The 25784-nt window shown below is 61.9% G+C and overlaps 1 protein-coding gene across 1 annotated transcript in view; it reads left to right on the forward strand.

The window, feature by feature from the left end:
- Positions 1 to 25784, forward strand: part of SPTBN5 (spectrin beta, non-erythrocytic 5) — a 52726-nt gene that overhangs the window by 12016 nt on the left and 14926 nt on the right. Inside the window, exons 8-51 of the mRNA XM_076071394.1 lie at positions 118 to 256; positions 422 to 648; positions 1668 to 1821; positions 2956 to 3168; positions 4459 to 4653; positions 4771 to 4867; positions 5526 to 5662; positions 6171 to 6356; positions 6485 to 6634; positions 7355 to 7485; positions 8159 to 8410; positions 8643 to 8936; positions 9035 to 9275; positions 9402 to 9541; positions 9752 to 9851; positions 10246 to 10416; positions 10686 to 10850; positions 10979 to 11205; positions 11599 to 11785; positions 12522 to 12722; positions 13227 to 13343; positions 13460 to 13623; positions 13729 to 13864; positions 14430 to 14575; positions 14939 to 15053; positions 15638 to 15748; positions 16116 to 16295; positions 17019 to 17225; positions 17348 to 17497; positions 17888 to 17992; positions 18281 to 18451; positions 18646 to 18804; positions 20112 to 20303; positions 20851 to 20937; positions 21275 to 21393; positions 21791 to 21905; positions 22114 to 22227; positions 22328 to 22612; positions 23053 to 23241; positions 24083 to 24160; positions 24608 to 24771; positions 24972 to 25062; positions 25204 to 25350; positions 25472 to 25612. Coding sequence (XP_075927509.1) covers positions 118 to 256; positions 422 to 648; positions 1668 to 1821; positions 2956 to 3168; positions 4459 to 4653; positions 4771 to 4867; positions 5526 to 5662; positions 6171 to 6356; positions 6485 to 6634; positions 7355 to 7485; positions 8159 to 8410; positions 8643 to 8936; positions 9035 to 9275; positions 9402 to 9541; positions 9752 to 9851; positions 10246 to 10416; positions 10686 to 10850; positions 10979 to 11205; positions 11599 to 11785; positions 12522 to 12722; positions 13227 to 13343; positions 13460 to 13623; positions 13729 to 13864; positions 14430 to 14575; positions 14939 to 15053; positions 15638 to 15748; positions 16116 to 16295; positions 17019 to 17225; positions 17348 to 17497; positions 17888 to 17992; positions 18281 to 18451; positions 18646 to 18804; positions 20112 to 20303; positions 20851 to 20937; positions 21275 to 21393; positions 21791 to 21905; positions 22114 to 22227; positions 22328 to 22612; positions 23053 to 23241; positions 24083 to 24160; positions 24608 to 24771; positions 24972 to 25062; positions 25204 to 25350; positions 25472 to 25612 — 7090 coding nt within the window. The remainder of the gene's footprint in view (positions 1 to 117; positions 257 to 421; positions 649 to 1667; positions 1822 to 2955; positions 3169 to 4458; positions 4654 to 4770; positions 4868 to 5525; positions 5663 to 6170; positions 6357 to 6484; positions 6635 to 7354; positions 7486 to 8158; positions 8411 to 8642; positions 8937 to 9034; positions 9276 to 9401; positions 9542 to 9751; positions 9852 to 10245; positions 10417 to 10685; positions 10851 to 10978; positions 11206 to 11598; positions 11786 to 12521; positions 12723 to 13226; positions 13344 to 13459; positions 13624 to 13728; positions 13865 to 14429; positions 14576 to 14938; positions 15054 to 15637; positions 15749 to 16115; positions 16296 to 17018; positions 17226 to 17347; positions 17498 to 17887; positions 17993 to 18280; positions 18452 to 18645; positions 18805 to 20111; positions 20304 to 20850; positions 20938 to 21274; positions 21394 to 21790; positions 21906 to 22113; positions 22228 to 22327; positions 22613 to 23052; positions 23242 to 24082; positions 24161 to 24607; positions 24772 to 24971; positions 25063 to 25203; positions 25351 to 25471; positions 25613 to 25784) is intronic.

The raw sequence follows: 25784 nt of genomic DNA on the forward strand, positions 1-25784 counted from the left end.
TCGCGAACAGCACTTGCCCCGACAGTCTGCTTAGGTGATACGGGGGATCTCTGCCATCGTTTTATGCATCTGTGCTGTGCGAGTCCTCCGCGCGTGCCTCTCTCTGCCTCGCTGCAGGAAGAGCACCATCGTGGATCGCTGGTCTGCGCTGCAGAAGCAGATTGCGCGCAACCAGGAGGTGCTGTCCCGCATGGCGCAGGCGCTTCGCCTGCTGCGGGACGTCGAGTCGCTGGAAACGGAGCTGCGCGAGCTTCAGGTACGGGGTGGGGGGAAGGGCGGGGGGTGGAGAGGGGGGGGTAGAGACCCCAGGGCAAGGGGGCCCACGCTGCCCCGACATTGGGGGACAGCGCACGGGGCCCTGACGCGGGCCCCAGGCACGGACGGTTTTCCAAAATGCGCGACCGCCGTTGTCTCGGCACAGGCCAAGGTGAGCTCGGAGGACGTGGGGCGGCATCTCGAGGCCACGCAGGCGCTGCTGCAGAGGCACGCGCTGTCGGAAGCGCAGGTTGCCACGTGCGCCGAGGCCATGGGCCTCCTGGACGGCCGTGCCAAGGAGCTGTCGCGGAGCCCCAACGCGCAGACCCTCGTGGCCAAGATGCGCACGCTGCACCAGGCCTTCGACAAGCTCCGCAGCACCAGCCAGGCCAGGTGAGAGTGGCGTGGCCAGGCCAGGTGAGAGTGGCGCTCCCAGGCCAGGTGAGAGTGGCGCGTCCAGGCCAGGTGAGAGTGGCGCTCCCAGGCCAGGTGAGAGTGGCGCGCCCAGGCCAGATGAGAGTGGCGCTCCCAGGCCAGATGAGAGTGGCGTGGTCAGGCCATGTGAGAGTGGCGTGGCCAGGCCAGATGAGAGTGGCGCTCCCAGGCCAGATGAGAGTGGCGTGGCCAGGCCAGGTGAGAGTGGCGCTCCCAAGCCAGGTGAGAGTGGCGCGCCCAGGCCAGGTGAGAGTGGCGCGCCCAGGCCAGGTGAGAGTGGCGCGCCCAGGTCAGGGATCTCTGTGGACGGAGTGGTTGGCCGTAGCCGACGGCAGTGGTGACAGAGGCGGAAGCACTTAAAGCTGTGGCCTCTCCCAGCTACTGGTGGACTCCCTTACTGAGCACACATACAAAGCGGCGATACGGGACAGGGGGCAGCACGGATGGTGCATCTTTGCCAGTCGTCTCGGTCAGCTAATTCGTAACGCTTAGGTCTGTCTCGTGACCACCTTGTCAGCTTCCCCACTTCACGTGACATCCTCAAAGTGCGCCTAGCCTGGCACGACTGCTCTGGTCAATTCTCGGTCAACAGTGTTGAATGGCCGATGTTGTCAGTGTTCATAGGTGCTCGCTAACAACGCTTGCTCCAGCAAACAGTCTGAAAGGTTACACGGGGGATCTTTGTCTTCATGCCTGTGAAGACGTGTGTGTGCGTATATATTTGTCCATGCCCGTGTGTATTTTTATTCCTCTATGTATATCTGTAATCGTCGCCAGTGGCGATCATCTGAGCCGGTCCTGGGCCTCCACTAGGTCGACTCAGCCTCAAATGAGTACTTGGTGCGGTGTGTAAACATCGCCACTGGGGAGACAAAGGCGGCCGGGGGTGTGCCGTGCCCGTCCTCATGGGTGCTGCTCGCCAACGGGCACTTGCCCCAAAAGTCAGCGGGGGCGGGCAATCTTCTTTGCCTTTGCAGGCGTGCGCGGCTGGAGGAGGCGCAGGCCGTGTGGCTCTTCCTGCGCGACTGCGAGGAGGAGGAGCTGTGGGTGCAGGAGCGAGCGCAGCGCCTGCGCGCGGCGCCACTCGGCCGAGACCGGGCGCAGACTGAGAGCCTCGCTCACAAGCACAAGGCATGCCCCCCCCCACCATGCCCCTGTTCCCCCTCTCCACCCATTTGACCACAAAGACAAAGACACCCCCCCCCCCCGTATAGCCTTAACAGACTGGTGGGGCAAGTGCTGTTAGCGAGCACTTATGAAGGCCGGCACTGTGGCGCACGAGAGGGGTTGGGTGGCCAGCACCACGCCCGACCGCGTTTGTCTCCCTAGTGGCAATGTTTACACATTGCAGCAGGTACTCATTTGAGGCTGAGTCGACCTACGAGAATCCCAGGACCGGTTCAATTAATCGTCACTGGGTGTTGTTGGCCTTGAGCGGGAATCAAACCCGCGTCCCCAGGTTCGTAGCGCAGCGCGCTAACCGCCACACTACCGCTCCCCCCATTTGACCACAGCCACCAATTCACCCCCGCCTCCCCTACCCAACCACATCCCCAGAGGCAACCACACGCCAGATCCAACCACATCCCCAGTTCCAACCACACCCACCAAGCCGACTGGAACCCACCGGCAACAACCATGGGTCCACAACCGTGCCACACCCAGCAGCACCATCACACTCTTCTTATATTACCCCTTATTACTGCGGGTGTAAAACCCGCTGTAAAAATACCACACGCCGTCCGCTTTTCAGTGGAGGCTAAATGCCCCCTGACGTAATTCGAATCAAGTAGGCCGTTGTGTGCCGGCCCGCCAGTGTCAGGGTCCAACTTTGCCTCATTCTAAAAATGAGCCGAAAATAATTACATCGAGATTACACTCGGCAGCAACCATCGGCCCCTACTGCCCGAATAATGCCCGCTTGTGGGCCAGAGGTGCTGAGTCACCTTGTGCCGCACAGGGACAGCTGCCACTGGGCGGCCCCGGTGGCAGCTGTCCACCGGGGCTGTACACCGCTGTCCCAGCTGCCACCGGGGCTGCCCAAATGGCAGCTGGAACAGCGGTGTACAGCTTTCTCTGAGACGTCTCTGCGGCTGAAGGAGGAGGGCGGCCGTCAACAAACACAATTCGGTGTCATCGTTGCCCTTGACTCAACCACACCCACCAGCGCGACCGCGCACCGCCGACTCAACCGCACCGACACGGCCGCGCGCAAGCAGCGACAACCGCTGACGACGTGTCACCGCGTGCGCGCCCCGACCGCAGGCGCTGGAGGCCGAATGCCGCTCGCACGAGACGGCGTGGCGCGCGGCGGCGCGACGCGGCGAGGAGGTGTGCGGCGGGAAGCGCGGCGGGGCGCGGGGCCCGCGGGAGGACGTGGCGCGCGCCCTCGGCGCCGTGCAGGAGTCGTGGCGCCGCCTGCACGAGCTGCTGGCGCTGCGCTCGGCCCTGCTTCAGCAAGCGGCGCTTCTGCAGCTGGTGCGTGGCACGTGACCCGCGCCGTCCGTCTATCCGTCCCGTCGTCCACGACAGATGCTGCTGCTGCTGCTGCTGCCCACGTTTTACGTTTCCTCCCACGTGTATCGTAAACACTCGCTGCTAATTGGCTGCAAACACCTTGATATTTAGAGAGCTGCGGAGCAATTGTTGGGCACCGCGTAGCAGCCTTCCAGCTTGTCTGCGATTCCTCGGCGATTGTGAGATTCGATTTGCATGAACGACGACGCTGTATAAAATCGTGAGATGATGAGGATGAAAATCATCTTCTCGGTTCTTTCGGTAAAGTCACGTAGAAGGGAACTAATAAAATAATAAAAATAAACCATAAAATAAAAATCTCACGACGTTTCGGCCACAACACAAGTAGCCTTCCTCAGGTGAAGAAACAGAACTGTCAGAAAGACAGCGCTCCAATGAACACGGCTCAGCTTGGCAGCGTATTTTATGGTGAAAATCAGTTTAACGCGTTGGAGGCTTACGCGACCAATATCATCCATAATACAGTTATTTGGGGGGGTTATATCGCATCGCATGAATATATAAATGTCGTACTCAGATCGTTGTACTCAGATTGTAAAAGTTGTGGCTTTGCTCTCCAACACATCGGTGTGCTGCACTAGTAACGAATTGGCATGTTCTGGCTGTGTCGGGTGGTGGCGGGTTTAGCAACACATTTATATATTTACACGATCCAACCCAAAAGACCTGTATAATGGAGGATTAAAATATTCACACGGTTCTTATTCATTCCGCGTGAATTCCCCAGACGCTTCAACGATGCCCTTCCACCAAAATCACAATGTGATGCTTAGCTGTCAATTCTGCACGATGACTCCACTTGCAGCGTATTCGCCATGTTCGCCTGTCCGTTTCCACAGTCGCTCGATAACCACCCCTTCATACATGTTGATGGTTTTCTCGGTAAATTTAGCTCCAGATGGTTTGCTAAAGTATTTTGTCCGAGCCAGTTTTGATTACAGGAAATGTATTTGACTTAATATTGATTCATGCTGGTGCATTGTTTTCGATTTCTTCCATAGTGCCGTTGCTGTAACTCTCTACGCGGTCGTCTCTGTTCTCATTTGGTTCATTACTGAACTTCGTTTTTCACGCGTATTGCTTTTGTCGCTGTGGTGACCCATGCCCTGCGCCCCAGTGAGACCCTATCCCGGTCTCTCGAGCCGTCGCCTCGTTAAACGAAGCGAACCCGAGGGTGAGCCACGACCCGTGCCGGCGGTGCCTAGCCGTGTGCCCGCGCGTGCGTGTCAGTTCTACGAGGAGGTGGACGAGATGGAGTCGTGGCTGAGAGAGAAGCTGCCGCTGCTGAGCAGCGAGGACGTGGGGCGCGACGACTCCGGCGCCGAGGCGCTGCTCAAGCGGCACCAGCGCCTGGAGCGCGACATCGAGCAGCGTGGAGGCGACGTGCGCAAGCTCGCCGAGCAGGCGCGCGCCCTCGTGCAGGCGGTACGAGCCCCCCCCACGCCACCACGCACCCCACCCCCCACCTCCGGTGGAGGCCGCCGCAGGGAGACGCTCACCCCCCCCCCTTCGTCTCCCCCACCCACTCGTGTCCCACCCCAGGGCGAGCAGGGGAGCGCGGGGCCACGCAGGAGGGAGAGCGAGGAGAAGGTGGAGCACGTGGAGCTCCCGCACGTGAAGATGCGCTACAAGTTTGAGGGTGAGCCACACGGCGCAAAACCGCGACACGAAACGGCTGCACACCACACACGCCGTACTACCATACCGCATCATACCACACCACCACCATAGCACATCATACCACACCACCACCATAGCACATCATACCACACCACCACCATAGCACATCATACCACACCACCACCATACCACGTCACACCACATCATACCACACCACCACCATAGCACATCATACCACACCACCACCATAGCACAGCATACCACACCACCACCATACCACGTCACACCACATCATACCACACCGCCACCATAGCACATCATACCACACCACCACCATACCACGTCACACCACATCATACCACACCACCACCATAGCACATCATACCACACCACCACCATACCGCTTTATACCACACCACCACCATACCACGTCACACCACATCATACCACACCACCACCATACCACACCACGACCATACGACACCACCACCACTGCGTGCCTCACCACACCGCACCATGCAGCTCCGTTCAACATCACGCTCCACACCACAGGAACCCACATGCCGCCACGCCAGCCTATACCGCGCCACATCGTCACGCCCACCATGACACCGCCCGGCAGCGCGCCGCAGAGCCCCGAGACCCTTGTCCTCCCCCCCCCACTCTCCCCCGTGCAGGTCGTGACATTAGCGTGGCGCAGGGCGAGGAGGTGGTGCTGCTCAAGAAGAGCAGCATGGAGTGGTGGCACGTGCGCACGCGTGCCGGCCAGAGGGGCCACGTGCCGGCGTCGTACGCCCAGGAGATAGGGGCCAAGGTGATGCAGTGACGCGCGTGTCCGCCACGATCGCGCTCCTTCAACCGATGAGTCTCAAGGCTCTCGGTTTATTTTTTTCAGGAGGGTCCTGCCGAGTGTTTCGCAGTACGCTGACGATGTTGCTGCTGCTGCGTTTGATTCCCGACAATTTTGCCGGTTGCCAAGCCTGGGTTCTTTTTAGTGATGGGGAGGCAGAGCAAACCCATGTAGAGCAGGGTAAGAACATACAAACTCCACAAAGATAAGGCTCCCGAGGAGAGAATCGAACCCAGGCTCTCCTCGCTGTAAGCCGCAAGTGTTTCCACTGGGCTGCCACCGCGTGTACTTGTGTACGCGTGTGTTTGCGTGCGCGTGTGTTGACGTGCGTACGTTCCTGCGCGTGGGTACATGTGTGTGTGCGTGTATTCCAACGCGCGCGCGTTACGTGCACGAGTGCGCGGGCGCGCATACCCATTTGCACGCTCGCACGCATTCACACGCACGCGTCGCTCTCCGTGCGCGTGTTCAGCCGGTCCCGCAGGTGGTACGCAAGACCGAGGTCCTCACGGCTTCCTCCGCACAGCGGCTGGGCTCGGCCCAGAGCCGAACCCAGGCCCAGCCGAGTCCGAAGTCGGCGGGAGCAGAGCTGGAGGATGTGGCGCGGCGCCAGCGCTCGCTGCAGGCCACCTACGACCGCGTGTGCCAGCTGGCCGAGGTGCTCGCTGCCCCCCACTCCCCCCCCTCGCCCCCCCCCCCCCCCACTGCAAACGCCGCCGCGTCTCTGGCCAGTCGGTGCCCCCGGTGTAACGCCGCGTGTGCCTTTCCGCTGCCGCCACCCACCAGGCTCGCAAGAAGGCGCTGCACGAGGCGCTGCTCATGTTCCGCTTCTTCTCCGAGTGCAACGAGCTGGAGTCGTGGATATCCGACCGCGAGAACGTCCTGGAGAGCAGCCTCCAGTCGCAGAACCTGGAGCGCCTACGCCGGCAGTTCGAGGTCTTTGTCGTCACCACTACCACCACCGTCATCGTCAACATCATCACCATTATTCACCGCGATCGTTTTGTGAATGGCTCAGAAACTCGTTAAATTAACAAATGGGTTCACGAAAAGGAACAAATATGTTTGGCTTCGATGTGTTTTACTGTTCATATACAACACGATCCGTAACACATTTTCCCAGTTCCGAGTTTTAATAGGATTATCCGGTGAGCCCCATTTCATTCCCTGAATTTAGGGGGCCCCTCGCGCTGCCCCTCAATGTCAAGAGTGTGGACCGCCTCACGTGAGCACTGAGGCAAGCTGAATATACTTCGTTGACCCCGGAGGTTACGATCGGCTGAGTCAACCCTCAACCAGGATTTAAATTCGCAACCTTCCTCTGGCAAGCCGCCCGCTCTGCCACTGGGCCAGCAGGCTTGTAGTAGTCCGTGTTCCAGAGCAGAAACTGGTCCCACCCAAGGTGGTCAAACTTTGGTCCTATGAATGGCTAATGACAGTGAGGTGTTTATTTGATAACCCCACTCGTTTCGATGGTTATTCCGTAATTCACTGTTATTGGCCACATAAATAAACTAGATCCGCTAAAGTGATGCCATCTCAGGCGGTACTGATGAGTGAACTACCTGGTCTGGGCTCGTGGACTTTAAGCAACTTTGTACTCATGCCCAGCACCGCACGCTCCCCCCGCACCCTCCGACTCCGTCCCGCGTTCAGAATCTCCTGACAGAGCTGTCGGCCGGGCGAGGCAGGCTGGACGCAATGAACCGCACGGCGGAGGATCTCCTGCGCCAGGGCCACGGGCAGCGCGCGCGCATCCGCGCCCGGCAGGACGACATCAACGCTCGGTGAGAGTCCGGCCCCCACGGGCTCACGTCCGTCGCCCCCTCTCTCCCCTACGCACACGGATGTCGAATAAACGCGGAACGCCACACGGATGCCGAATAAACGCGGAACGCCGGCGAGGCCTGTGAGCGGCGGCCGTACGGCGACCTTACCGACAATTCAGATTTCAACGCTCGACGGCCACTCGTTGTCTTCCCGCATAAAACCGATTTGTAAAAGCCAAAATTGAATAAATAAACAATCCCAACACAGCTTTGGAAGGAAGGTGGTTGAGCAGCAATAAAAAGGTTATTTCAAACCCAGCACCTTCCGCTTACGTAACAAGAAACGCGCAAAAGAAGTTTGTTGGTAATGCTGTCGTGAAATCGAAGCCGAAATAAAACGTGCTTCGCACCACGGACGTACCTCCTGCTCCTCGACGTACAAACCCTCACGCGCACCGGTGTTGTTCGCGCACAGACGACGCTTTCTTTGTTGCATTACTCTCCTTGAAGGGGGAAAATTACAAAAATGGGCCACGCTTGGGGGCAAAGGCCCGACTCGGCAATTACGACACGGGGAGCTCCCGGTGCGCGCGTGCGCCGGAGGCCCCCGCGTCGTGCCCGCGGGAGCCCTCCCCCCGCCGCCCCTCCCTGAAGGCGCCCGCGTTGTCGCCCCCCCCACCCCCCCGCGCAGGTGGCGGCGCCTGGAGTCGCTGCGCATGGACCGTGAGCGCCGTCTCACCGAGGCCGGCAACGTGGCCGCGTTCCTGGACGCGTTCGCCGAGCTGTGGGAGCTTCTGCAGGAGAAGCTGGCGGCGGCGAGCAACCCCGAGGTGGGCGCCACCCTGAGCGCCGTCCAGGCCGCCCTGCGGCAGCACGAGGCCCTGCAGCGTGACATCGGGGCGCTCGGCGCCAACGTCGACTTCCTCAAGAAAATGGGACAAGCGTAAGGGCGGCGGCCACCCTCACCCCCGTAGCCCAGGGAGACGCACCGTCGCCACGATGCCACCCTCAGGATTGCTGGCGCCCCCGGGTACGCGAGGCGGAGCTCTCAAAGCTCTGCAGCGTGAACCGTGGTGGCGTAACGCGAGACCACCGGCATCGCGTTCACTACCCTTGCCTGCGTGTGACCGTCCAAGCTGGTGCGTGTGCTCACTCTCGCTCCGGCGTCCCCGCAGGGCCGCGAGCAACGAGCCGGCCGAGCGGGACGTGGTGATGAAGAAGCAACGCGAGGTGGACGGCCTGTACGCGCGGGTGCAGCGCGAGGCCGAGGCTCGACGCCAGCGCCTGCTCGACGCCCTGAGGAAGCTGGGCCTGCTGGACGAGGGGCGGGCGCTGAAGGAGCTGACCGACCGCCTTCGGGACCGCGTGGCTGGCGGCGGCGAGGCGGTGCCCGGGGACCTGGCCACGGCGCAGGAGATGCTGGACAAGCACCAACACCTCCGAGGAGACATCGACGCGCTCCGCGACAGGTGCGGGGTTCGCGACGATGCGGCGACGGTGCGCGGGGCGGGGGGGGGTGGTGGTCCGGTGAGCGGCCTCGCTGACCTCTGGCCTGCGCCCCCCACAGGATCGCGGCGCTGGAGAAGGAAGGCTTGGAAATGCAGAAGCGGGGCGACCCGGGCGCGGCCGACGTGCTGCGCCTGGCGGAGCAACTGCGCGGGACGTTGGCGGAGTTGGAGGCGCAGTGGAACGAGCGCGACCGGCAGCTGCGCGGCATCGTTGCCCTGCAGCGATTCAACAAAGAGGCCGAGCGCCTGGAGGCCGCGCTGTCCGGCCACGAGGCCTTCCTCAAGCTCGACGACCTCGGGGTCAGTGCCGCCGCCAATCGTACCCCCCCCCCCGACCGCCGCGCCTTCGTCCCTGTTAGGGTTGGGGCGAGGGCGGGATAGAGAGAGAGAGAGAGTGCGACCCCCGTGTCACCGTGGCGTGTGCAGGACTCGGTGGGGGCCACGGAGAGCCTGCTGAAGCGCCACGCCGAGTTTGAGAACCGCCTGGGCGCCATGGACCGGCCGATCCGACATCTCAAAAAGCACGCGGCCGAGCTGGTGAAGAGTGGCGTAGCGCCGCCCGATGGGTACGTGACCCCTGTGACCCCTGTCGTGGATACGTGTGCTCAGTGTGCGCGCGCGTGTGCGTGTGAGAACTCAGAGGGACGAGGATAGTCGAGAGTGACCAAAGCGATAAACACAACAGGCAGACGAAGCAAACAGAAATCAGACCAAAAACAAATCCGTGTCACGTTCGATGCGCGTGCCTGGTGTCGTCTGTGCGTGCCGCTGTGCAGGCTGGAACAGAAGGTCGGCGCGGTGGTGGCGCGGAGGAACGCGGTGCAGGATGCCAGCGACCGCCGCAGGGCGCTACTCGAGGCTGCGTACAAGTACCAGGCACGCGGCGTCGCACGACCACGACGATGACGGAGCCACGGGCGCTTTGCGACCCCGGCCCAATTGGGCGCCAGGGTGGCGAGATGTTAACTACCTCACCCGGTATACAGGGGGTCGTGGGTTCGATCCCGACCCTGACGTCTGCTGTATATTTGGAGTTCGCGTGTCTCTCTGCCCGTGGTCGCGTGGATTTTCCTCCGGGTCCTCCGGTTTTTCCCTCCACATTTAGAAAAAATAACTTTTGAGTATTTGGCTGCTATAAACATTTCCACACGATGATAAGTCACTTCGTTGAGCTGCATAGTTCAGTGGGCCTTACCTGGTGAAATAAACAAAAAATTAGGCACCCGCTAACACCTCTGGCGTGACGTCTCCCACCCCCCCTCACCACCAGGTGTTCACGAGGAACGCCGCGGAGCTGCTGGCGTGGGTGGCGGAGAAGCGCGTCCTGGCCGACGACGAGTCGTACCGCGACCTCAGCCTGCTTTCCCGCGAGCTCAAGCGGCAGAACGCGGCCGAGGGAGAGCTGCGCACCAACCAGCAGGCACTCGCCGCCGTTCAGGAGGTAGCACCCCCAACCCCCTCCTCAACCCCCCCCCAACACCCCCACCCTCCCCTCCTGCCACCCGTCGCCGCACTGGCCCTATCCCGCCAAGCGCTGCGTGTTTTTTGTATGCATTCGCACCGTACATAGCCGACAGTGCTTATCGGAGGTGCGGGGGGGGGTACAATAAGCTAAATACCAAAACCAGTTTGAAATAAATTAATTTAAAATCTAGACGACGTAAAAGGATGCGGCGTGAAGGGAGGACGTGCGGCCGCTGCGTGCGCCAGGTGGGCCGGGATCTGGTGAAAGGCCGCCACTTTGCGAGCCGCGAGATCCAGGCGACGCTGGAGGAACTGCACGCGCGCTGGGCCGAGCTGGAGAAAAAGATGACCGAGCGGGGCCGCAAGCTGCGTCAGGCCGTGGACCAGCGCCAACTCAACCAGCTGCTGCAGGTACGGTCGCCGGATGGCGCGCCGGCCACGCGCCGGCGGCACCGGCGTGAGGCACGGCCGCAGCAGCGCGGGACGGCGGCGGCGTCCACGTCATTCACTCCTCTCCCGTCCCCCCACCACCCCCCCAGGATGCACGGGAGCGGCTGGACGCGCTGGAGAACCAGCTGCGCTCCGAGGACGTGGGTACCGACCTGCGCTCCAGCAAGACGCTGCTGGCGCACCACGTGCACACGGAGGCGGCGCTCGACTCGCTGGTGGAGAGGATCCTCGCCGTGGTGGCGCAGGGCGAGAGCCTCGCCGACGGGCACTTCGACTCGCGCGGGATCCAGCGGGAGACGCGAGAGTTCAAAAAGCGGTGAGCGGCTCCTCGCCGAACCCGCGGGCTGGAACTCGGCGCTCGCCCGTTCCTCTTCGTCCGGGGTCCACACCGGAGCGAGCAGCCGCACGGGCGCTCGCGAGACGGCGTAGTTCGCGAATGTGCAGCGAGTGACGAAATGCATTGCGATGAATGACCGACGCGCGTTCGAGAGTCGAGTCTGTCTCTGCTGCGGGTAACTGGCTGGGGCGACCGCTCGCAACCGGTTGTGCACAGCGGCGAGTTGGTTACACGCAACCAAAATTGCGCAACTGGGGCATGGGCAATTCCTGACCGGGCTCTTTGGTCCCTGACCCTTGAGCCCGGACTCCGACCCTGCGTCCTTGACCCTGAGACTATGACCCTAACCCCCTGACCCCCTGACCGCCCCAGGCTGGCTGCGTTGGCGGAGCCGCGAGCGAAGCGCCGAGCGCGGCTGGAGGAGGCCGTGCGCTACTACGAGGCGATGCGTGCCCTGGAGCAGGAAGCGGCGTGGATCGCGGAGCGAGTGCCCAGCGCAGAGTCCCACGACACGGGCCGCACCCTCGACGCCACCCAGCTCCTGCTGGAGCAGGCGAAGGTGACGCGCGCAAGTGTGTGTAGTGTCTGTATGTGTACGTGTGTGTGTGTGTGTGGTGTCTGTATGTGCGTGTGGTATTTGTACGTGTGTTTGTGGAGGAGGCTCGTGAAGGACGCTTTCTGGGCAGTTGGGGGCAGTCGCTCTCCAACAACAACGGAGGGCAGAGGAGCGATGCTCACAACAACGAGCAGAGCGCCGGGTGGCTAAAACGCAGCAAGTTGGCACAGTAGCGGGTACAGCTGGAGCATCTACCAGTCGTCTCAGTCAGGCAACCCATGGCACCTGGGTCTGTTCCATGATCTCCTGTCAGCGAACCTTCGACACTTCACGTTGCCTCAAAGTGCACCTGGTCTGGCACAGGCACCGTGGTGACGTCACGTTTATTTCGTGGCGAATGGCGGGTATTGGTGGTATTGGTGTTTGTATGTGCGCGCGTGTGTGTGGTGTCCGTATGTGTGCTCGCTTTACAGCACTTTCCCCACAACTTGTCAAGGCTACGAGGAGGGTCTTTGTAGGTACACGTGTGTGTATTGTGTATCCGTGAATGTGGGTGTGTAGTACCAGTTGTACAAGTGAGATGAGATGATGTGGGATTAAATGACGATGACGACGTTGATGACGATGATGACCATGATGACAACGATGATGACGACAATGATAACGATAATGATGACAACGACGATGACGATGACGACGATGACAACGGCAGTCACCGCGCGACGCGTGTGATTCGCAGAAGCTGCAGGCCGAGTGCACGGCGCACGGTCCGCACGTGGCGCGCGTGGCCGGGCTCGGCGCCGCCATGCAGGCCGCGGAACACCCGCTGGCGCGCGACGTCACGCGTCGCTGCGAGGAGGTGCGCGCCGCGTGGGACGCGCTGCTGCGGGCGCTCGAGAACCGGCGCCGGCTGCTGGCGCTCGCCGAGAGGGCGCACACGGTAACCGCTCCGCGCGCGGGTGTGTGCGTGCGGGTGTGTGTGCGTGCGGGTGTGTGCGTGCGGGTGTGTGTGCGTGCGGGTGTGTGTGCGTGCGGGTGTGTGCGTGCGGGTGTGTGTTCGTGCGGGTGTGTGCGTGCGGTTGTGTGCGGGTGTGTGCCTGCGAGTGTGTGCGTGTCTGTTTAGTAGTGCATGATGGGGAGCGGTAATGTCGTGGTTAGCGCTCCGCCCTACGAACCTGGCGACACGAGATCGATTCTCGATCACGTCTAGTGACGATCATCTGAACCGGTCCAGGGCCTCCACTAGGTCGACTCAGCCTCAAATGAGTACTTGGTGCGGTGTGTAGTAAACATCGCCACAAGGGAGACAAAGGCGGCCGGGCGTGGTGTTGGGCACCCACCCCCTTTGTGTGCCGTGCCAGCCTTTATAGGTGCTCGCTAACAGCACTTGCCCCTACAGTCTGTTAAGGCTACACGGGGGATCTTTGTGTGCGTGTGTACACAGGCGTCGGCGAACGCGGCGGAGCTGGAGGTGTGGCTGGCCGAGCGAGCCGAGCAGGCGCGCAGCGACGAGTGCGGCCGCGATGAAGACGCCGCGCGGAACCTCATCGCGCGCCACAAGGTGCCGCCCCACCATCCCCCCCCCCCCACCCCACCGTCGTTCCCTCCTTCATAGTAATGACGGCGCTTGATAGATCCACCCCGCCGCTGATACCGCGCTCGCTCGCTCGCTCGCAGGACTTGGAGCAGGAGATGGAGGTGAACGGGCGTCTGGTGGACGAGCTGGTGCGGGCGGCGCGGGAGCTCAAGGCGGAGGGCGCCCCGACGGCGCAGGAGCTGCCGGCGCGGGCCGATGAGATCCAGGCGAAGATGACGGACCTACGCCAGCTCTCCGCGGAGAGGTAGCGTCCCGTGGCCCCTGTCTTGCGTCACGCGTCTCGTGCCACGGGTCCCGCGCGTCCCGTGCCACGGGTCTCATGCCCCGTGCCGTGCGTGCCGCGTGCTAGGCTGGGCCGCTTGGAGGGCGCGCTGGCCCTGCACGCGTACCTGCGCGAGTGCGCCGACCTCGAGGAGTGGATCTCCCAGCAGCTGGCGACGGTCGCCGCGCAGGACGACGTGGGCGACGACCACGAGCACGTGCAGGTAGCGCAGCGCTGCACCACCGCCATCGCCCTCGCGCGGTGTGAGTGGTCGTGAATGTGGTGGTTGCACGTGGTGTTTTGATCGTGGTTGCTTATGCGGTCGTGCATGTAGTTGCGAGGTTGTGTAGTGGTTAGCGCGCCGCACTACGAACCCGGCAACCGGGGTTCGATTCCCGCTCACGACCAATACCAGTGGGGCGAATATTTGAACCGTTCCTGAGCCATCCGTAGGTCGAATGAATACCTAGTGCGGTGTGTAGTAAACATCGCCACTGGGGGAGACAAAGGCGTTCGGGCTTCGTGCTGGCCACCCACCCCCTCGCGTGCCTTTCCGGCCTTCGCAGGTGCTGCTCGCGAACAGCACTTGCCCACCAACAGGTTATACTATACAGGAATCTTTGCGGTGGTCGTGCGGTTGTGAGGTGTTGCGGTTGACGAGCGCCATGCTGGTCGTGTATGCACGTGTGCACGTTGAACTTCCTTCACACCGTACGTAGCCAACCGTGCTAACCGGAGGTGCGGGACACACCCCCCCCCCCCCCCCACTCCTTTCCGTGCGTGCGTAGCGGATGCTGGCGCGGTTCTCTGCGTTCGAGCGCACGATGGCGGCGCGCGCCGAGCAGTTTGTGAGATGCTACACGCTGGCCGAGGAGCTCCTCGCCGCACGGCACCAGCGCCGGCGTGATGTCAAGCAGCGGCAGCACGCCCTCCGGTACCGGACTCGCCACGCTCGCGCGCGTGAATCGCACCTCGATCACGCCTGGCTCACACCTCGCTCATGCCTCGCTCACGTGCGGCTCTCACCTGTCTCACAGCGACCTCGTGGCCAATAACAGTGGCGAATATCTGAACCGGTCCTGGGCGTCTTCTAGGTCGATTCAGCCTTAAATTAGTACCTTGTGCAGTGTGTATACATCAGCACCGGAAAATAAAAGTTGGCCAGGCGTGGTGTTCGCCACAACACTCCCTCGTGTGCCGTGCCGGCATTAATAGGTGCTCGCTAACAGCGCTTGCCCTGACAGTCTATATAGACCATTTTTTGGGGGGAACTGTACCTTTGTCTTTGTGTGTGCAGGGAGCTGTGGGACCAGCTGGTCACCTTGACCCAGCTCCGAGGAACAAAGCTGTCACAGGCCGAGGAGGCGCACCGCTACGTGATGGAGCTCTCTGAGGCACTTTTACACATACAGGTGAGTGATGGAGCTCTCTGAGGCACTGCTGCACCTACAGGTGAGTGATGGAGCTCTCTGAGGCACTGCTGCACCTACAGGTGAGTGATGGAGCTCTCTGAGGCACTGCTGCACCTACAGGTGAGTGATGGAGCTCTCTGAGGCACTGCTGCACCTACAGGTGAGTGATGGAGCTCTCTGAGGCACTGCTGCACCTACAGGTGAGTGATGGAGCTCTCTGAGGCACTGCCGCACCTACAGGTGAGTGATGGAGCTCTCTGAGGCACTGCTGCACCTACAGGTGAGTGATGGAGCTCTCTGAGGCACTGCTGCACCTACAGGTGAGTGATGGAGCTCTCTGAGGTACTGCCACACATACAGGTGTGTGATGGAGCTCTCTGAGGCACTGCCGCACCTACAGGTAAGTGATGGAGCTCTCTGAGGCACTGCCACACATACAGGTGTGCACACCTGTGCGCCCATGTGAGCAGGTACTCCCGGGGGATGTGCATGTGTGTTTTAGCGTGTCTGACTCTGGGCACGCCCCTCCCTAACCATATACCCTGCCCCTACCTCTCGACCTCTGACCCCCTGCGCGAGCGTAGGAGCGTAAGGCGGGCGTGCAGGGGGAGGTGGGCAAGGACCTGCGCTCCGTGCGGGATCAGCTGCGCCGGCACGAGGCGCTGGAGAACGAGCTCGTGGCCGCGGAGGCGCAGGTGAGCGGCGGGGCGCAGCGTGGGATGGCGAAAGTGTGACGCGGGGTGGTGACGCGGGGCGGGTGTGCACGTGAGCACACCTGTGCACTCGTTGTGTACGGGGGGGGGGGGGGGGTGGCGTACAGAGACACACACAGAGTTACACGGGGAAGGAGCCCCTCTTGCTCTCGTGTCATACAAGACACGGGTGCGGTGATCGTGATCCTGCATCACCACGTGTCACCACGTGTCACCACCTGGTGACACGTGGTGACACACGGTGACACGTGTCACCACGTGTCACCACGTGTCCCCTTGTCATCGTGTCCTGTGTCCCACCCCCTCCCCCGCCCCCCGTCCGCCGTGTGACCCCGCGTCCCGCGAGCAGCTGCAGGAGCTGGTGGACCGCGGTCAGACCGTGACGGCGCACTGCCCGCCGGCGCTGGCCGAAACCATCGCGGAGCGGCAGCAGTCCCTGGTGGAGGCGTGGGGCGACCTCAAGGACCGGGTTGACTCGCGGCAGCAGCAGCTGCGCGATGCGTACAGCCTCCACTCCTTCTTGGGCCTCGTGAGATGATCCCCGCATCGTCATCATCAGCAGCAGCGTGGCTCACATCGTCATCATCGTGATCGTCGTCATCAGTAGCAACAGCAGCAGCATCGTCATCAGCGGCAGCATGTTTCAGATCGTCGACATAATTACAATTATATTATCGTCAATGCCATCACCACTATAATCAGCAGTGTAAATTTCATCATTATCATCATCACCATTATCTCCATTCTAATCATCACTCCCATCGGTGACATGATCATCATCGCCATTATCAGCATTTCGCACGTCTCACCTTCATTCTTCATCTTGGTCATCATCATCGTTATCATCAGTGCTTCACACACCACCGTCATCGTTGTCACCATTGTCACCATCATCATCATCATCACACACGTCTTCTTTGGTTCTTTCGGTAAAGTCACGTAGAATGAGAATAAAATAATAAAATAACACAATAAAATTCTCACGACGTTTCGGCCACAACGCAAGCGGCCGTCTTCAGCTGAAAGGTACAGAACTGTCGGGACGACAGACAGTCGTGAGAATTGTATTGTGTTATTTTATTATTTTATTCTCATTCTACGTGACTTTACCGAAAGAACCAAAGAAGATGAATCCTTGCAGTCACGAAAGCTTCAAATCGAAATCACACACGTCGTTTCTCTCACCGTCGCCGCCGTCGTCGCTGTCGTCCCTTGACGAGTGCCGCCCGTGCCGCCGGTGCGCGCGCTGCAGGTGCGGGACTACTCCGGCTGGCTGGACGAGGTGGGCCGCGGGCTGGAGCTGGCGGAGGCGCCGGCGCGAGGAGTGCAGGGCGCCAGCGCCCAGCGCGCCCAGCACGCGAGCCTGCGGGCCGAGATGGAGGCGCACGTCTCGGACTTCCACGACATGTGCACGGCCGCCGAGCGGCTGCTCAGCCAGAAGCACCCTGCGGTCAAGGAGGTGCAGATCCCAGCACCCTGCAACGCTCGCCACACGGCGGCCGTCACGCGGCGCCCGTCACGTGGCACCCCGTGCCCACCACTCATCGGCCGGCTCCCTGGCCCCATGCGGGCGGCGCGCAGGTCAAGGAGAAGCTGTACACGGTGACGCAGCGCCGGCGGGAGCTGTTGTCGCGCTGGGAGGAGGCGAACGAGCGGCTGGAGCGGCGCTACTTGGAGCAGCTGTTCCTGCATGAGGCGGAGCTCACGGAGACCTGGATCAGCAGCCAGGAGGTGCAGAGCGGATGCGGCGAGCCGCGCTCACTCACCCCGCCGACACCTCACTGGAGCCTCACACCTGCTCCCTTTGATCCTGACACCACAATTCGTCTTCCCTGACCCCGACACCTGACCCCCTGGACCCTGACCTCAACGACCGGATCCCCCTTATCCCACAGCATCTGTATCTCGGTGCAGCTGCACGTGTAACACACACACACACACACACGTGTGACACATGCGTCCGTGTGTGTTTGTGGGATCCTGCCCATTGCGTGCGCAGTGTTTGTATCCGATCTATGGGCGCTCGCTCACGGATCCCGACTGTCTGTGTAGGCTACACGAGGGATCTGTGTCCTTGTGTGTATGTGTGTGCGCGTGTTTGCGTGCGTGCACCCGTACCAGGACTACCTGAATTCCCGCGAGCTACCCAGCTCGCTCGCCCAGGTGGACTCTCTGATCCGGCAGCACGGCGTGTTTGGGCAGCTGCTGGCGACGCGAGACGAGAAGGTGAGAGGGGGGGGGAAGGGGGGTTGGGTCTCATAATATTACAAAGACTCCGGGGTCGACATTGTTACTATGTGACACTTTGCTCTGATTTCTGCTTGTTTAATTGCTATGCTTGATTTTACTTGGTTCGCCCTTACGATTTCTGGTGACACGGGTCGCCCTTGCAAATGAGTCTCCGTCCTGGTCTCTTAAGTCCTAACCTGGTGAAACAAACTGGAAACTTGACCATCTCAACTTCGGCACTCGCACTCTCTCTTGCCCGCCCGCCCCACTCCTGCTCGCGCGCAGATCGAAGCGCTGCGAGAGAGCATGCAGCGGCTGGAGGAGCAGGGCCCGGCGCGGCGTCGCCTCACCCTGCTGCAGGAGCGCCTCGCCCGCGTCCACCGTCTCTCCGGGGACAAGGGGCACGAGCTGGAGACGGCGCGCCTCCTCCTCACCTTCCACGCCGACCTGGCCGAGGTGACGACGGCGTTCGGCGCGCGCGCGCGCGGAGCGGCGGCACCGGGGAGACAAAGGTGGTCGGGTTCGGCACGGGCTACGCTCGGCCCCCGTCGCGCGCCGTACCGGCCCCGAATAGGCGCCCGCTATAGGCGCCGGGCCCCCGACGCTCGACGTGGCCACAGCGGGAAACCTTTTGTGTTTGCGCTCCGCAGACCGGGGCGTGGTGCGGCGAGATGCTGCGACGGGCCCAGGCCGGGCTGCGCGGTGAGGACGGCGTGAGCGTGCGGGAGAAGATGGCGCTGCTGCAGAAGCACCAGACGTTCCACGCCGAGGTGATGGCGCGCGAGGGCGCCATCCGGGACACCGTGCAGGTGAGCGCGCTCCGTGACCCCGTGATCCCCGACCCTCTGACCTCAAGCTTCTGGGCTGTACTTTTTGAAATCGCGCACGTGCCAACCCTCACCGATTAGATTTGGCCAACTACCAAAAGACTCAACACATTCAACAATAACACTTTGGTCTTAGTAGGAAAAAATTATAATAGGCGACGTTTCAGGCAATGGACCTTCTTCTTGTCCTTCCCCCGCACCTCCAATTGGCACGGCCGGCTACGTACGGTACGAAAGAAGTCTAACGTTCAGACATTCGTAGCACATGTTTGTGAAGACCGACCATTGCGTCACCTATTATATATTTTTCTTTTGAAGGCCACAATGTTATCAACACGGAACGTGTCGAGTTGTATTGTTATTCGTGCTTGTGTACCACCGTGAGCAGCATAACCAAATGCATTGTTTAATTTAACAATTTCCTAGCCAACCGCACCATCAGAATGTCTTCCTTTGACGCTGTTGTTGGCTTCCCCATTCATTCATTCCATTCACCATCGTTGACTGCCATCAATTTTCCCTTTCACCGAATTCACGCATCATCACAGATTAGCCCCCGCCCCTCCAAACGAATCTCCACCACTACATTCACACACGCGTTGTGCCGTTCTTAATTTTCTGTAAAGCGCCTTACTTAAGGCGCTATGTAAATGACTTTAAGATAAGATAAGGAGGCATGGGACCTTTCTTGCCAGTATCAACATATAAGAATAGGTTTTACCCTTTCTTGGCGATGAAAGGACAATGCATATATTATCGGAACGTGTTTTTGTTTGCATGTTCACCACAAGTACTGTGTGTGGTTAATGCAGTGACATGATTCCTTGCCAAAGGTTTCAGTTTGGTGTCTTAACAGAAAGGGTAAAACCTATTCTTATGTTTTGATCCTGGCAAGGGAGGTCCCATGATGTGGCTGCTCACCCCAAGGTCTCAATGTCCTGATAGTGGCATTGTCTTTGTGCTGTTCGCCTTTTGGCGTCCTCTGGTCTAACACTGTTTGAGACTCGGCTCTAAAGGAAGCCGTCTCTGCATCATATACTACCACAGCATGTGTTTTGTTTGCATGTTCACCACAAGAACTGTGTGTGGTTAATGCAGTGACATGTTTTAACATCTTAACACAACTGTTTCATTGCCATAAAAGGGCAAAACCTATTCTTACATAAGATAAGGAGAGTTTAAACTCGGCGCGCGCACGCACGAGCAGTCTTTGGCGAGCGTCGCGCGGTCGGGCGGTCGAGCGGTCGGCCGCGTATGATGAGATCCGAGCGAGCGGCGGGTTTGCGCAGGCCGGCGAGGCGCTGGCGAGCAGAGCGCCGTCGCACGCCGCCGAGGTACAGCGGCAGGCGCGCAAGCTCAGCGAGGACTGGGAGGCGCTGCTGCGCGCGATGGCGACGCGGGAGCGCATGCTGGGGGAGGCGCGCGACCTGCTGGAGTTCACGACGCGCGTGGAGCGCGCCGAGGCCTGGATCCGCGACAAGGTGGGTGGGGAGGGGGGAGGCCCAGGGGGGTGGGGCCGAGGCTGGGGGGGGGGGTCGGGCCCGCCCCCCCCCCCCTCGCGTGGACACGGAGCGCTCGCTCCCGCACGGCGCCGTCACCACGTCGCGCACTTTCAGATGCGCTTCTGCTTACCACCGATTGACCGCAATACCTCGCTGATCAAGGAGCGTAAAGCATCATGCGAACTCCGGCTCTTGGCTTCTGCGGCCGTCTGGAATGCCCTTCCTTCCGATATTAGAAAGCCACTGGAGCTGTAACACTTTTGAATAATCTCCATTGAAAACTCATTTATGTAGAACTGCTCTTTGTGTTTAGTCTGTTGTCCTTCCCCCCCTGAATCCTCCTAATAGCACGGTTGGCTACGTACGGTGCGAAAGAAGTTCAACATACACACAACATACATATATACGTACGATGTACGCACAACAACATACGTGCGTCACGCTCGGCCTTCTCGCCGCACGTGGGGGCCCCGACGGTGGCGCCCCTCGCCTGCTCGAGGAATGAACGGCGGCCGTGGCTTCGCAGGAGGTGATGGTGGCCGTTGGGGACGTGGGCAAGGACTACGAGCACTGCCTGCAGCTGCAGAAGAAGCTCGGCGCCGAGGGGAGTGCGGTGAGTCCCCCCGGCCATCGCTCCGACGGAGGGACAAAGAGCACCCCCCCATCCCCATCCGTCTACCCCCCCCCCCCCGCCCCACCCGCTGCGTGGATGCGGAACGGACGGCGCTCGAAGGGATCTCGGAGGTAGCTCTGTGATGTGCATTTCTGCGGGCTGTTTTCTGACACGAACGGTTGCGCTGGTCCGCGGAGGAACCGGATGACACCGACAGCACAGTCGTGGTGAAATTGTGCGTAAGTGACAACAACAACTACAACAACAAAGTGAGGGGTCAGGTGCGGTGCTGGAGTGCTGCCCGTGACTCTCCCACCCCCCTCCCCGTCCCCCGCAGTACGGGGCGGTGGACGACGCGCAGATGAAGACGCTGAATGCGCTGGGCGCGAAGCTGGAGGCGCAGGGTGGTCCCGACGCTCCTTTAGTGCAGCGCAGCCGGGCCCAGCTCAACAAGCGGTTGGTGTCCCACACAGAGCAACCCCCACACGCACACCACCCCACACACACCACCCCACGCACACACGCACCACCCCACACACACCACCCCACGGACACACACACCACCCCACGCACACACACACCACCCCACGCACACACACACCACCCCACACACACCACCCCACACGCACACACACACCACCCCACACACACCACCCCACGCACACACACCACCCCACGCACACACACACCACCCCACGCACACACACACACCACCCCCACGCACACCACCCCACGCACACACACACCACCCCACGCACACACACACCACCCCACGCACACACACACCACCCCACGCACACACACACCACCCCACGCATAAACACGCTGCCCATGTGCCCACGCGTGCGTGCAGCTGGGCCGCGTTCCAGAGTGCACTGCAGGAATACCGCTCCCGGCTCGCCACGGCACTGGGCGTGCACGCGTTCCTGCTGCAGATGGACGAGACGAGGGCGCTCATCGGGGAGAAGGTGGCTCCCACGCTCTCCCCCCGCTTTCCCTCAATCCCTCGCTCTTCCCCGCTCTCCATCACTCTCTCTCGTTCTCCCCTAACTCTACGCCACTTTCCCTCCCACACCCACATCAGACCTCAATAGTCCTCTCCAACAGCTGCCACGGTGGCTCCGGCTCGCCCACAGTGACGGTCGTGCGTGCGTGTGTGCACGCGCCCGTGCGCAGAGCGCGGCGATGCACGCGGCTGGGCTCGGCGGGGACCTGGAGGAGGTGGAGGCGCTGGTGCGACGCCACGAGGAGGCGCAGCGAGACATCCGCGTGCTGAGCGACAGCATTCAGGTGCCGTCCCTCTCACCGCCCGCCGCCCCGCCCGCCCGCTGCCGCCCCGGCCTCGCCGCGCTGGCGCCACCAACGCGCGCCGTGCCGTCCGCGCGTGCAGGAGACCGAGGCGGAGTCCCGCAGGCTGTCGCGCCAGCACCCGGCGCTGGTGGAGCAGGTGTCGCAGCGGCAACGAGCGCTGCAAGAGGCGTGGCTGCGGCTGCAGGAGGACACGGCGACCCGCGGCGCGCGCCTCGCCGACACGCTGCACCTGCAGCGTTTCCGCGCCGCCGCCAAGACGCTGCTGGCGTGGGACGCCGACACGCGCGCCACCATGAGCGTGGCCCGCGCGCCGGCCAGCCTCCCCGAGGCCGAGAACCTCCTGCAAGCGCACCACGAGACCAAGGTGCCGAAACTCACTGCCACCACCACCACCGCCACCACCACCATCACCGCCACCGCCACCACCACTGCCACCACCACCACCACCGCCACCACCACCACCGCCACCACCGCCACCACCATCGCCACCACCACCACCGCCACCACCACCGTCACCGCCACGCCGGGCAAGAGAGTTATCGACCGACGCAATCCGAAACCCCAACACGTTCGCTAGTAAAAACACTGTGGCCTTAAAAGGTATATACTAGGTGACGTTTCGGGCAATGGCTCTTCTTTGGAGTTCTGAGGAGAGGCCACGCTGCACGGTTTTCCTGGCCGTCCGGGCACGAGCTGGAAGCTGCATGAACGAGGACGAGAAGACTTTAAAGTCACGCCGCCTCGGGCCGGCAGCGAGGAACCCGCCAGGGTGGAGTGACGAGTGCCGCCCCCCTGCCCCCGTAGGTGGAGATCACGGCGCGCGGAGGCCGCTTCGAAGAGGTGCGCGAGGTGGGCAAGCGGCTCATGGAGGCGCGGCACCCGGACGCGGCCGACATCCGCCGCGAGCTTGCGCGGCTGGAGGACGTGCACGAGGCTTTGCTGGCCGCGTGGGACGACGCGCTGTCCTCCCTGACGCTCGCCCGCGACACGCTGGTGAGTACCGGGGGGGTGGGGGGGGTGACGCGCACGACGGCGCTTACGGCGACGGCGACGATGGTGGCGGCGGGCTGACCGACGGTGGTGGTGACGGTGGTGGTGGTGTGGGGAGCGGTAACGCTTCGGTCAGGCGCTTGGCTACAAACCTGGAGACCCGAGTTCGATTCCCGCTCACGGCCAGTGACGATAATGTGAACCGGTCCTGGGCCTCCCCCCGAGGTCGAATCAGACTTAACTGAGTACCTGCTGCGGTGCGTACACATCGCCACTGGGGAGACAAAGGCGGCCGGGCGTGGTGCTGGCCACCCACCCCCGAGTGAGGCTGTGCCGGCCTTCATAGGTGCTCACGAACAGCACTTGCCTCAACTGTCTTCTGATGGCTACACGGGGGGTCTTTGTCTTTGGTGGAGGCGACTGTGCTGATGATGCGGGCGATGATGATGATGATGATGTTGAGGAAGGTTGTAATGGCGACGCCGAAGATGATGTTGACAACGATGAGCCGGGTGGTGGTGGCCACCCACCTGGCCCACATGGGATAGAGCGTTTCCCCCTCACATGCGTGGGTTATCTCTGGGTGCTCCCACATGTAAACGCTCGTTCATTTGCAGATAACACCGTAATATATAGAGTACCGGAGAGCTCGGGCAATTGTTGGGAGTGCCAGCCCACCGCGTGGCTGCTGCTCATCCGTGGTTTCTCCTCGCGCCTCTCTCGCTCTTCGAGAGCGAGGAGCGAATACCGTGCGGTGGGGTCGCATCACGAGTTCAAGCCATTATTGTGATGAAGGTGACGGTGATGGCGGTGGCGGTGAACGGTCTGCTCCGTGGTCCCACAGCGGTTGCGTGAGCTGGTGGAGCGGGCCGACGGCTGGCTGATGGCGCGGGAGACGCTGCTGGAGAACCGCGATCTCGGGGTGAGCGCTCGCGCGCGTCCGCACACACGCGGGCGTCGCCCACCAACGCGGGCGTAGTCACGTGACGAACAAACGTGGCCAATGTTTTGGACCGCTTCAGCAGCACCACCACCGGTCGCGTCGTTGGAGAGCGAGCGATCCACAGAATCACATCTTCGGCGGCTGTCCCGATGGTGCTTGTTGTGACTCGCAGCTAACGTCCGTACCCAGCTGTTACCGTGCGTGGGACTCGACACGCACGGTCGATGGTTAAGGGCGTTCGCCAAGCCGGTGTCAACTCTGGGGAAACACCGCGGCTGGTGTTAAATATCACACTGCCACTTTTGAGTTAACTATAAGAACTTAGGGGGGGGGGGGTGGGAAGTTGGGGGGCGGCTCGACCCCCCACAGCCCCCGCCCGTCCCCTGACGCTACGGGGCTGACCGCTGGACGGGTCTGCGCGCGCAGGACTCGCTGGCGACGGTCGAGAGCCTCAGCAAGAAGCACGAGGCGCTGGTGGAGTCGCTGGCGGACGAGCACTCTCCGCTGGGCGACGCGGACCAAACGGCGCGCCACCTGGGCGCGCACGTCCCACAGCAGCTGAGCGACGCCATGAACGCGGTCTTTGAGAGGTGCGCACCGCAGTTGCACGGCGGCAGAGGCGGCGGCCGGGGGGCGACGAAACACGAACCGCACCGGCGAGACGCGACGATGACTGCGGAGACGCGATGATTACCGGGGGGGGGGGGGGGGTGCACAACACCGATCACGGAGACGCGACGCTGACTACACATGTTAGGGCGACGGGTGTAACTGCTGCCCATGCACCTAGGCGGGATCGACTGCTGGAGGTGGCAGCTGAGCGGACCCGGATGCTGGACGACTCCCGGCAGCTCCACGTCTTCCTCGGCGTCACGTACGAGGTGTGAGGGGTGGGAGGGGAGGGAAGCGTTGACTCCATGGTTGCAGGGTTTAATAAGCCTCTGGCGGCAACCGTGGTTGTACGTGGTGGCGCGCGGTGTCGCGTGGTGGCGCGTGGTCATGCGGCGGCGCCCCCCGTGCAGGAGCTGTCGTGGCTGGACGAGCGCGCGGCCATGGCGCGCGAGGACACATGGGCGGAGCTCACCAACCTGCAGGCCAAGCTCCAGCGGCAGCAGGCGCTGGACGCCGAGGTGGAGGGGCAGAACGCGCGGCTCGACAACATCGTGGCCGTGAGTCGCGCATGCGCCGTTGGGGAGGGGGGGGGCGATGGGGGGGGGATTTCGGGGGGCACGGGGGACGGCATTTCGCCCCTGACCCTGACCCAGTGAACCGCTTGCTTCCCCCACGCAGGAGGGCGAGGCCATGGTGAAGGGCGGCCACTTCGCGGCGCACAGCGACCTCGCGCCGCGCCTCCAGGAGATTCGCGAGCTGCGGGAGGAGCTGTCGGAGCTGTGCCGCGTGAAGCGTGCGCGGCTGCAGGAGGCGTACCAGGTGCGGCGCACCGCGGCCGGCGCCCCGCGGCCGGCGCCCGAGCACCCACTCTCGCCGCGATCACGGTAGCCGGGTGGAGGGTGGGTGACGACGACGTGGCACTGACGGCGGCGTCACCAACGTTTACGTCGCTAGGTCCGGCGACTGTTTGGGTTTCCCTCGCGACAATGTT

Source organism: Petromyzon marinus, chromosome 33 (genome assembly GCF_048934315.1).
Source record: "Petromyzon marinus isolate PM22_M1 ecotype Great Lakes invasive population chromosome 33, UKy_Petmar_22M1.pri1.0, whole genome shotgun sequence".
NCBI classification, from domain to species: Eukaryota; Metazoa; Chordata; class Hyperoartia; order Petromyzontiformes; family Petromyzontidae; genus Petromyzon; species Petromyzon marinus.